This window comes from Convolutriloba macropyga, chromosome 13 (assembly GCF_964194025.1).
Source record: "Convolutriloba macropyga chromosome 13, txConMacr16.3, whole genome shotgun sequence".
Classification (NCBI taxonomy): Eukaryota; Metazoa; Xenacoelomorpha; order Acoela; family Convolutidae; genus Convolutriloba; species Convolutriloba macropyga.
Window position 1 is genome coordinate 33,688,553 of NC_134480.1, and position 12,742 is coordinate 33,701,294.

Consider the following 12,742-nt stretch of genomic DNA (forward strand, 5'->3'; position numbering starts at 1 on the left):
ATACGGAACTGTTCAAGAATAATTCAACGATAAAAATTTTCAATTATTTGTGTGTAATTTTTCGCACTTCTAAATTTAAGGGAATGTATTAGCCAATGAGAAGAGAGAACGGTCATAAATTAAAAGAAGGAAATAAAAATAATGGTGTTTCCAAAAACAAATAAAAGCGTGCATGGTGAACGTTTTCATTTCCTGTTTGTGATATTCGCTGAAAAGTAACAACTGACTGTAACTGGAAATAAGAATAATTTCCCCGGCTCTATCTGGAACTTTTTAGTTGTTTCAAGTAATCGAATAGGTGAAGGAGACAATAATACAACTTTCTGTGTAACAGTTTTTCCTAAAAGTTATTTGGTGCTGAGAAATCGTTCTTTAAGACTCGTAAATTTTAAGAAAAATAATAGCGGCATTGTTACTCAAATAATACAAATAATGACTTGATACAACCCAGAGAGAGAAAATTCTCATGACGAGTCAACTACACGTGAAGTAAACTACTTTTGTGTACATCAATTTTTTTTTTATTATTTTTTTTAAGAAAAGGCATAAGTAAGGGTATGCACGAGAGTGTTCCAGAAGTTGAAATAAAGGGAAAGTTTAATACTTTTCAGGATTGAATTCCTGCCGGTTTTCAACCCCAAAAATGCGTTTGGTGCAATAAAATTTGAAAATTTTTTGAAGGCATAGGACTTAGCCATTTTTTTTTTTGCAATTTGTGTTTTGTTTTTGATAATTTTTTATGAATAATATGGATATTTCTGGTTCAATTAAGCGGTTCCAATTTTTATTGTGTTCATTGGGTAGTCACTGTACTGTGGGATATTTGTAGATTGGTCGGGTATTGCTGAATAAACGGGTTGAGTCGAACATTGTCTTGGAGCGGACGTTTGCTGATCTGCTTTCAATTTTCGGATATAACTTCTCAAAAATGTGTATGGGTTTTTGGGAACAGCCGGTTGTTCGTCAGTTGTACTTTCGAGATTCTGTCCAGTCATTTCTACTGGGAGAATCAAAGAACATTTGTGAAGGGGATGTTCAGGGTGATCTTGTAAATATTCGTAATCATGCATTGATACAACTTGGACGGGTTTTGTTTTTATTTTTCGACCCTCGTGGGTTATTCGGAATGGAAAGCGGCGATGCAGCTTAGACCATTTGTGTAGGAGGTGACTGTATCCAAGATGGAGGCAAATACTGAATAAGAACGACAGAAAACCGAATAACAGCGACATTTTCCAAGGTATATATTGTTCAAATTTTTCCGAAAATTTTGGTTTCATTATCGTCAACTTTCTGATTATTGGCTCCGCTATTTGTCTAACTGCTTCGTTAGATCGTGTCATTGGTAGGTATTGCAACTGTGGCTGTGCTTCGATCAACAGTTGTTTTTTCGCTTCTGTCATTGAAGAAAAATGCGGCAACTCTTCCAAAGGAGGTAAAAGGGAAAACATTGTTGATAACGGGTCCGGCAACTTCACATCAATTCGGAGCTTCGGCTCATGTTCACAGGACGAGAGGTCACTTCTGAGGTGAATTATCTCTCCCTGGAGTTGCTGTCCACAGGCAAATGTTATAATGCAGACGCGGCATCCCATATGTTCTCTTTTTCACAGTGGGTTACTTCCAATTGTTGATGTTTCGACCAGGCGATAATTATCTTTAGCGGACATTATCATCCACCTGCCAAATCCAAGGTTTATTGCCTGCTCCGTCAAGGGGAGGTCGACCAAATCCACTTGACAATTTCTTAGTGCTAGCGTTTCATCATCGTGATAATAAAGAGTTGCTAAACAACTTGATTTCGATGTCTCGGTTGGGATTGCCTTTGAACATACAGCATATCTCGAGGATCCTATGCATGAGTCGAGTTCGTCATCGGTGAGAAGTGCCACTTCCTTGTAGTCTGATGATATTCCAATATACTTTGTTTCTAGTCGAAAGATGTAAGCTCTTCCGGTTTGTCCGTCTGGCATCGGCATTGGAATTGCTTTAATTACATTCATTGCTGTTGTGCTTGAAGCCATAGGAATGGCGAGTGTTAGAAGTAGTCCAGCGTCGGTAGCTCTCACGTTAGTGATCAATTTTGTCTCATAGTAAGAGAGCATGTCTTGTGAAGGTATTGCCAAAGTTAGTCTGTCTTGTTTTCCTGATTCCATCAGTTGTACTATTTGGAGAACTTTGTAGAGTTGTTCTCTTGGAATTAGGGACATCGGTAGGAACGAGTTTTTGAGAGGTGTCAGTGAGTTCAATAAGTTAACACGAAAAGCATATAATGCAGCCCTGTATGATTTGATATTTGTGAATATAACCTGGAAGAGGTTGCTCAACATTAGTGCATGGTGGTTTGTTTGTTCCCGAACATAGAGAAATTGTACGCAGTTCCGCATGTGGTGAGTGTTTTGTCTGAGGACCGCAAACTGTTTTTCGGCCATTTCCCAATTCTCATTTTGTGTTTGAATGATCTGATCTTGAGCTCTTTTGATGTCTTTAAGTTCTCCTGCTACAACGTAAAATTTGTCATTAGTTTTCGTCGCAATTTGTTGAATGTCGGTTGACAGTTGGTTCATATGTTGTATAGCCAGTTTCAGGTTTTCTCTGTTTTCACCGATTCTCTTATCGCATCCTCCAAACACAGATTTTATAACGCAAAGTACTTTGTCGCCTGCTCCAAGTCCAAGTCCCAATACTGATGCTGCGGCAGCTGCTGCTAATGCTACACCTCGTTTCCTTCTGCTTTCGAAATTGAATTGATTGTCTGTCTCGTATCGTAGGAGTTTGTCAAGCTCACCTTTCAGTGTTGCTATATCAAGTTGTGCTGCCACATTTTCGTTTGCTACCTGTTGTGCAATCCAGCGTAGTCCGTGTGTGTTCTCTGTCATGTTGGTGTAATTGAGGGGGCATCCATAGTTATCTTTTGTCCAAAGTTGTTCAATTTCGTTCGTAAGGTTAGCCAGTCGTCCATCAACTTTCTGGTCATACTGGGGAAATGGGACCAAAAGATCAAGTTTAACGAATCTTTCTGTTTGTAGTATTCTTTGATAAAGGTTGAAAATGACACCTTTTCGGGTTTCGGTCGCTTTTTGTTGGTAAGTGAAATAAATGGTAACAGTAAGAATTAAAATGGACAAAAGTTTCATAGTTGGTTAAGACAATAAGATAAGAGTAATAATATTAATGGTTGGAAAAGGTTTATTGTAGTTGCACTTTGTTTTCTTTATTTTTTTTTATTAAAAGAAAATTCTTGGTGCAGTTTACCGTCCAAAATTTGCCTGTTTAGTTCTAGCGGCACTACATAGCGTTTTTTATCTTGCTTTAGTGGAAACCGTGTTAATGGTACAATACTTTTATGTGTGCTGGTACCTACAACACCTGGCGGGGGCTCGAAGACTTGTATGTCGTGATGGTTCGCTTCTTGCGATGCTGTTCGGTGGTTTTCGTCAGAGCTTGTTGTGCTGACACTCTGTTGATCTCGGGTTGGAACTGTGTTGAATTCTCCTGGTGCTGCTGGCCATTCTGAGTCGCTAAAGGGGTCTGCCAAATTTGATAGTTCTTCGTCTGTTATGTAACCTTCAGTTGTTGCGTTGTCTCCAATTTGGCTCACGGGGGGTGTGAGTGATTCTGTGATGAGTTCTTCGTCATCAGAATGTGGTCCCATTGTTATTGTAAGTTCAGGTTGGTGGTTTGGGAGTATGGTCGTTACGGATACTTCTGGCTGGGCATCGTCATCTTCGATCAGCTGAAGAAGATTATACGGCGAGTACTGTCTCGCTAGCTCAAATCGTTCTCCGGATCTTAGGTTGTAATTTCGATCAGAACCTAATCTAGCGTTATTTGACAATGTGTTTGCTGGTACTTCCGTCAAATCTGTGTTCTGAGGAGGTAGAATGTTAGCAGTGTCTATTGACTCAGGTGATGTATGCGAGGTTTCGGTGTTTGTTTGACCTTCGACAACAAAAACGTCATCATTCAGCTCAACAATGTTTTGTGACGGTCGCAGTAGAGTTGCTGGGTCACTAGTATTGTAGTGTACTAGTTCGTTCGAGTTTTCATTAATCCTAACATGTCTTGGGGCGTCATTTTCTGATTGGGCTCGTACAAGGACACGTGCTATATGTCTTTCAAGCTGTGTATCAAAAATTTCAGGTTCATTATCTTCATCGTTTACTTCCGCTGGCTCAAAAAGAAGAGGGTTAACTGTCTCGATATCTGGCACGACGAAGTTGGGTTTTATTGGACGAAGACGAATTCGATGACAGCAATATGTTTTATGTGTTCCAGTTTGACGCACAATATAATTGCTATTTGTCAAGACTTGTTCAACTCTGTATAGTGCTTTCCATTTGACTTTGTTTTTGTGCATTATCGAAGACTGGTGGACTGCTGTTGGGTCTAACATCAGACAATAGTCATGTAGCTCCAGTGGGGCTGCGCCTGCTTTTCTATCGTAATATTGTCTGTACCTGTTGTAAGTAGACATCAAGTTCTCTTTTACTTTCGCGAATTGCTCTAGGGTTGCGTCTTGTAACTGTCTCAGACTCTCGAAGCTTGGCTTGTATGTTCTGAATTGTCTGTTATGGAAACGCAAGTCTAGCGGCGTGTTAGGTGGTCTTCCGTGAAACAGATCGGACGGTGTACATCCGATCGAAGCATTGTATGTTGTATTATGAACGAAAATTGCGAGATCCAAATGGTTGTGCCAATTCTCACCGTATGAGTTTCTGTGCATTTTTAGAAATTGTTTGAGGGGGCCGTGGTTCCTCTCAAGTAGTCCTATTGTTTGTGCGTGTTTGATTGTGGCGTGTTTCAGTTCTATTTGTAGCGTTTTGCACAGCTCCCTCAGCAGTTGAGATGTGAATGCCGTGCCGAGGTCCGTTACTAGCATTGTGGGAATGTACGAATGTTTTAGTATAATTGAAACCAATGCTTTGCAGACTGAGTAAGCATCAGTTTTCCGTAGGGGAACAGCAAACATGTATTTGGAAAAGACATCTATGGCCGTTAGAATATAGCAATATATTTTGCCGGGCAGTTTGCCTACAAGATCTATCTGTAACATATCCTCGGGAAAGATTTGGGTCGCTGATATTGGTTGCAAAGGTGGTCGGAGGGCTGATGTGGGAGCTGGTTTGTGTTGAAGACATGTGAGACAGTTTTTGATGTAGTCGGTTATCACTTCAGAGAATCCAGGAAAGTAGAATCTCCTTCGAAACTCTTTGATAGTAATCGAGATTCCAAGGTGACCTCGATAGGGACTATTGTGTACTCTGTAAAGAACTTCGGCTCGCAGTTGTTGAGGTACGCAATACTGCAAGAGTGCCACACGTCCTGTCTGGTCGAAGAATTTTCTGTAGAGCACGCCTTGTTGTATTGTTAATCTTGGTGACTGCTTCAAGTACTTCGTCAGGTCGAATGATAGGTATGATCGGTCCGTGGGGTATTGATTAGTTTGAATCCATTGAAAGACTACTCGAATGTTACTATCCTGTTGCTGTTCGTTCGCTAAGTCAACTGGTATACATCGATCCGACAGGTCAAAGTCGTCAACAGGGTTTTCCATCACAACGCTGTTTACTTGTATTGGTTCGACATCGTACATGCCTCCCCAGCTTCTACCTTCTAAATTTTGATATTTTGATTTAATATCTGGGTTACTCGATGAAGTGAGGGAAAGAAATGAGTTGTCTGGTGTTTTAGATAAAACATCAACATCAATTTTATGGACTGGTAGTTTTTCAGCAATGCGCAGTTGCATTTTTTCTTCTGGATTTATGTGAATCCGTGAGAGATAGTCCGCTGCTAGATTGGTTTTTCCTGGGACGTGTCCCAGAATAAAATTGAAACTAAGCACATGATCAACTGCTGTCCAAAGAGGGGATGGTATTGTTTTAGCTTGGAAGAAGCGTGTCAATGCTCGGTTGTCAGTCAGAATGAGTATGGGTTGGGTTGCTCCCCAGACAATGTGACCAAAAGTGTCCAAAGCGTAATGAACTGCCGCGAACTCCTTCGCGTAGATTGACAACTTAAGGAAGGAGGGAGGGAAAATTCGTGAACCAAAACAGACTGGTGCGTATTGAAATTGATTCTCAATCTGGCAGTAATCTTTTATCATTAGAACGTACCCTGCTGCATAGAATGAAGCATCTGCCATAATGACATATTGGTCATTTTGTCTAGGCAAACGGAGGCTCAGTTGGCATGCGTGTTTGAGATTGGTTTTGAGTGTATGGAGAATTTCTTCATGCTCATCTGTCGTTTTGAAATCAGTTTCGTTCCTGAGAAGTTGGTAGAAGGGCAGTAGTTTCTCTGCTAGTTCCGGAATGAACTCTTTGTAGAATTGGAAGAATCCGATCATGCGTTTTGTTTGTTTTGTGTTTGTGGGCATTTTTAAGCTTCTGAGGAATTTTTCTATCTTCCATTCAATTGGTGATATTCCTTCGCCCGATATAGTCTTTCCCAAAAATACTATACGCGTTACTCCAAATTGGCATTTTTCAGTAGATAATTTCAATCCTGATTTTTCTAGACATTCAAAGACAGCTCTCAGATTCTCAATCATTTCTTCAACTGTGCAAGATGCTGTTGCAATGTCGTCTACATATTGTGTACATTTGTCTGCGGTAATCACTGAGTCTAGAGTTTCCCTCATAAAAGAGCTGAATGCACTTACTGATCTACTGAGGCCTTGAGCAAGTCGTAAAAATGCCCAGGTTCGACTGGCAAAGTTGAACGCTAGAAGTTGTACAGATTGTTGGTCTGCCATGCGTAATGTAAAGTATCCCTGACTTCCGTCCATCTTGCAGAACAAATTTTTGCCTGCGAAGTGGGAACTGGCATCCATCAGGGTTGAGATTGGGAAATTGTTTTGATGATAATCATTTCTGAGCAGATGGTTTATTCTTCGAAGATCTATTAGTAATCTGAGTTTTCCAGATGGTTTTCGTTGCGCAAATATGGGTGAAGAATATTTTGAAAATGGCAGGGTAGTTATTATTCCGTAATATTGTAGCAATGCTAATTCGAGTAGGAGCTCTTCTTTCAAATGGATTGGAGTTGGCGGACTTTGAGTATATACAGGACGGTTATGCTCCGGTGTTAATTTTATTAGAAAGTCGTTGTTAACTCCGATATTCAGTCTGTGTCTCGCAAAAATTTTGTTATAATCGACGAGGAGATCTTCTAATTGTTTTTTCGACTTTTCGTCCAGTACAGATTCTGTCCAATTGAAGCTTTCGATGAATTGTTTTCGACTTTCTTCATCTTGTTTGGGGTCCAATGACTCTGCTTTTTTGAATTCAATCAGTGAATTGTATATTCGTTTTTCAAGTCCAACAAGTTTGTCTGGGTCATTACATGTCTCAGGCGTAGGGAACCAGAATTTGTTAATTTGTTTTTCAGGAGGCTGGTTATATTTGTTTTTCATCTCAATGCTATTTAGAATTAGCTGCTGCTTGCGCTTTGTGTAGTTTTTGAGAAGTTCAGGCTCTAGAGGCATAATATAAGATGCTTGCTCAGCTGTTAATACAGTGAACTCACCAATTTTTGTTCCTGCTTTTAGGTGGACTGGCGCATCAATAATATTAATGACAAATAGGAAGAGGTTGTTGTTCGTATCAGCCTGCACAAGGGCGTTACTGAAGACTAATCCAGATTTTGTTTCGAAGCGGCGGGACGGTTCAAATACGCCGCAAGCGCTATCTGGTAGATGCTCATTTGTGATTATTGGTTGACAACGAACTGTTTGCGCCTTTTGTGCTTCAACAGTTGCATCTTCTGCTATAATGATTTGATAGTGATGTTTTGTGTTGACTCTTTTCGTTGACTCTTGTTCATAGATATGATTAAGCTCGAAAGTGAAATCTGGGAATTGAAGTATTCGTTTTCTACAGTTAATGGTCACATTATATGCGTTGAAGAAAGTGGCACCTAGGATTACTCCGTTGAGGGATTTGAAAATCATAAATCTGTCTTGGAGATTAAATGGTCCTAACGTGAATCGAATTTTTGCTTGAAAAAGTATTGTTACTTCTTCTTTTGTTGCTACTACTGCTTTCGAAGGAGGAGCTGGAAGCTTCTCTCTCACATTTTTAGTGTTTTCTGCAATTTTTTCAAAAATATGAAGGGGCATGCCACTGGCGAAAGCGCCAGTATCTACTATCGCTTTATATAAAAGGTGATTAAAATGAATAGAGATTAGAAAAAGTGATGAAGTTTCTTCGTCGGAGTTCATGCTTACATCGACGGTTTGTAGGGATTGCTGTGGCGGCGAAACTAGTTTTTTGATTGGCGGAAAGGCAGATTTGCTCCCCTGTTTGGCGGTTGTCTATGCCAACAGTCTTTTTGCATATGTCCTGCTTTTCCACACTGACGGCAAATGATGCGTCCTGGTGTTTGCGATCGGTTTCGAGATTGATTCTGAATGCCTCCTCGTGTGTAGCCTCTACCTCGATACGCTCCTCGAGTGTTGTAGTTCGAATTCCCTCGGGTTTGTCTCGGATAATTATTTTGTGGATTCCAAAAATGTTGGCTTTGATCATAGTTCTGTGAATCATAGTTTTGTTGATTTTGTTGCACAAATTGTTGCTGCAATTGATCTTGTTTAGCTTCAATTTGAGCTATTGCATTCATCAAATCTGATGTTGAGTTCTGAGAAATTTCAATTTCATTAAACGCTGTTAATGGTTCTACTTCGGGTTGCAGTTTGTCTGCGCGAAGTCGGCGTTTGATTATTTTGCAAAGGTCTGTGACATTAGAATCCTCGTCTTCTTTCAGTAAAGCTTTTTTGTATTTAAAGGGCATGCCTTGAATGAACTGTTCTCTAACCTTTCTGGTCCGCTCATCTGATCTGTCAATTGCTGCTACTCCTGTCGATGCGGGTACATCTACAATTGATAGTTCAGCCAACCTCTGCAAATCTGTCAAAAAATCATCTGCGTCTTCTTTCGCTGGATCAAATTTCCTGTTGTTCAATTCGAATTCGAAGTTGCGCCGTTTATCTGCTCCTGCATAGCGATTCCTTAAGCATCGCAAAGACTGTTCTAGGTCGTCTTGTTGAGCTTGGGTCAAGCCCAGATAGAAACTCAAAGCTGTACCCCAAAGGTGAAGATGGAGATATCGACATTGCTGGCTATCCGCTGTTGGAATTCTTGCTACTGCTAGGCTTGCGCGAAACAAACTTTCGAACTGATTCCAGTTTTCTTTTGGTGTACCGCCAAAAGGTTTGAGTTGAATGTGAGGTGCACTCGTTGGTGGAGGTGGTGGTGTGGTCATTATCAAAAAAAAGTATTTTTCTAGGGAAAGCAAAGTGCAATGTGTACGTCAAAGTAGAATTTGTAAAAGTCAAAGATTTTTCGAAAAATAAGTTTGAATGGAAAGGAATTAATTTTGAGATTAGTTTTCCAATTGAATTTTGTTTTCCGATTTAAAAGAGAAGGCTTTAGAACCTTGTCACCAAATTATAAAGTGCTGCTTTCTATATTATTATTTTGTTTTACCTCTAGTATCTTCAGAGTAAAATGCGGGTTCAAAGCCTTATATTCAACTAACTGTTTTTTACTCTTTCCAACTCTTTCAATAAAATTCAATCAGGAGGAATACAACATTAAGGGGTTTCATCCAATAGAATTATAGCATTATTTTATATCATTCAAATATTCCTTCCAATCATGGGAGGAATGAAATTCCTCATAGTTATCGTCCTCAACGAACAAACCACGATGTCCAACGAAGAAGAAATGACAAAACTTCACAACTGGAGTGGAATAAACAGACATCAATTGACTTTTTTTGAAAACAAAGCATTGAAGGACAACAAGTGGATCTTAAAAAGATTTTTGATCGGGGGTTACCTAATTACATTGTTGAAGAATTGTTACAATTTAATTATTTTTTAGCCAAAATTTTGGACGCTGCCTTACTTTCTGTTGTTACGCTATTGTTTCTTGATTTTTTGCAAATTGCTGGTTTTTTCGGCCAATCAGAGAGCCGGTGTCAGAGAGTACTCTTCCAGTTGCCCAGTTGCTAATTGGACAGTCAAACGCCTTATCCATTGTCCTTCACGCGATGGAATCATTTTGACTTGTGGACTTTTTGCCTCTGCAGCAGTGAAGCTCTTGTGTAACCGGGTTAGGCATGATGATGGCTTTACGTAATTGCATCATTCGTTTTATGTTCTTCTCTTGATCCGTCAGATCATTTCTACCGAGGAAGAAACTCATGCTGTCGTCAGCCCTCAGCATGTCCTGAACACTCCACGTAAATTGTATTTGCAGCGTTGATGGCTGATACATCTACTGCCATTGCTCTCTTGTCAAAATGGTACAGAAGGGATTAGCTAACAGTAATATCCTTTTGTTGTTTGCGGTCGGACGTTGGAAATAGTAGCGGAAGCTGAATCCCTCTCGGATATTGAAGTTACTAAAACCTGCTTTTAGATGCATGTTGAATACAACCTTCAGTTACGTACTGGCCAGTTTTTTTTAAAGAGAACTGAAAAGTGGTTATGAATTTAAATATAGGTCAGCGCAATTAATAGCCAACTAACACTTTCAGTAAACGAAAGGAGATTCAACCTGTCAAAACAACTCAATCTGAACGATTAAATTATAGAATCTTAAAAAAAATAACGTTTTAGCAATAGGCAAGCAGTTACGTGAGACGAGTGCGCAAACAGAGGCTTGACTTCATAGGAAATTCTAGAAAACTTTCCCTGCAGTTTCTTATTTGCCAATAGACTTTATAAAGTAAATTTAATTATTGAAAAATCAAGGTGCAAGTCATTGAGTTTTTTCATTGATCATCTTTGAATATAATGTTGGTCATTGGTATCAGTACATTGAAAATTAATTGCCGTTCGAAGATCCTTTTTCGATTGTTCAAAAAGTTCGGGCCAAAGAGTTTGGTCATTTCAGGCGCGTGAACTTTGAGAAGAATCCGTTTGAGAAGGAGTCAATGGGCTACAGAGAGTACCACGCAACACTGTGTGAACAAAATGCGCTTAAATCTTGGGAGCGGAATAACAGCAGACTTAAACAGTTCGTCAGCTGCGAATCATCAGATCTGCAAAAGCTGGCTGACCAATGCGTTTCTGAGAAGGTTTGGTTCTCTCGTTATCTTGTCAAATTCAAAAGTACTTGCTTAACAATAATGAGGTACTAGGAAGAAATGAATCGATAGATTCCAGGTACAGTTTTTGATCTTGTATTTGTGAGGTCAACAGCAATATATATTATTCATTTAACTTCAAAAATAGAATTATTGGTAACTCTCTACATGTGATCGGATAGAGGCTCAGATTGCTGCTGTATTGTTCAAATTTTTTTCACTTGACGTCATTGCGACTTTTGTTGAATATACGTTCAAGCTCATTTAAACATAAGTGACATGAGTCTGGTCACTGTACTTGCTTGATAGACACCCTCAAATTATTTGCTTTCTGGGGTTATGGCAGAAATTGATCTGGTCATCTTTTCTTTGGTCATCTGTTTTTCTGATCACCTTTTTAGGCAGTAAACAATACTATCAGAGACGTGCTTGTGGAGATATACAACAGATGTACCATTGAATGTCCTCTTAACACGCAGGACAGAAAAGGAACAGCTGACCAGTCTAAATTACAGGTATAACTATCATATAATTGCGATCGTACCCTTCTGCAATCTACAAATTAAAAAAATCAAATATTTAAACTGGAAATGAGACGTGGCTAACTTTAACATGGGTTAAAATTTTCTATATACAAAAATGTCATATACCGAAGATCTCTTGACCTTGGCAAGAACATACGACATTATCATAATGTAATTTATGCATCTCTAATTGCATTTTTGATCCAGGGTGCGGACAATGTTGTTGGAAAACACGAGTTGGAGCTACAGATGCCAGTTGCAACGTCTGTCCACTCCAACATCCTACCAGCATTCTCAATTTTGGAATTCGATTCGCAGTTCATCATTCTTCTTGAGTTCAGCGACTTCTCACTGAAAGACATTCTAGAATATTCGCCTGCTTTGGTCGAACCGTTTGAGCAGAAACACTTTCTCTTCTATCAGATTCTATCAGCTGGAAAATTTCTTCAGGAATTGAAGATATCAATTGGTGATTTGAAGACGGCTGATTTCTTCATCGACAATAATACGTGGATTCAATTGAGTTAGTTTCTAAGAATACGGTTAAATTTTTTGTTATGAAAAGGTGTTCAATGACATTTAAGGTCATAAATATAATCATGTATAGATTACGTACGTGACTCTGCTTGAAATCACTGAGAATTTGTCGGAATTTATAATGACTTCAACAGTAACGTAACCGTACTTAAAACACGCAAATGGCACGTTTTGAAATAATGAAAGTCTGCAGTGCCAGAAATTATTCCCGAAGTTCCTAAATACATAGCCAGAAGTTGTCTTCGTGAAATATCTCCATTTTAAACCGTGGACGTTAAGTGCTTTAAGCAAGATTTCGTGAGTCTATAGAAGTCACTTCGAAATTCTGGCTTAACATCTCGAACTGCTGCGAGGTTCTCGATTTACACCACAAGTTCTCAGTGACTTCAAGCAGAGGCACGTGGCCTATACTTAAAACACGAAATCTGCTAGCTTGAAAATCGCAGAATTTCATTGAAGTCAATTTTTGGCTATGCATAAAGGATCTTCTGGCATTTTAGCTTCTGGCGCTATAGACGTTCGGCATTTTAAAACTTGCGCGTGCGTGTTCTAACAATTTGTAAAATCCTGATCCTGAATCA

General features: G+C 39.4%; 1 protein-coding gene across 1 annotated transcript in view; it reads left to right on the forward strand.

The window, feature by feature from the left end:
- Nucleotides 1–12,742, forward strand: part of LOC142351440 (WD repeat-containing protein 81-like) — a 136,022-nt gene that overhangs the window by 23,037 nt on the left and 100,243 nt on the right. Inside the window, exons 3-5 of the mRNA XM_075403447.1 lie at nt 10,908–11,091; nt 11,502–11,615; nt 11,832–12,147. Coding sequence (XP_075259562.1) covers nt 10,908–11,091; nt 11,502–11,615; nt 11,832–12,147 — 614 coding nt within the window. The remainder of the gene's footprint in view (nt 1–10,907; nt 11,092–11,501; nt 11,616–11,831; nt 12,148–12,742) is intronic.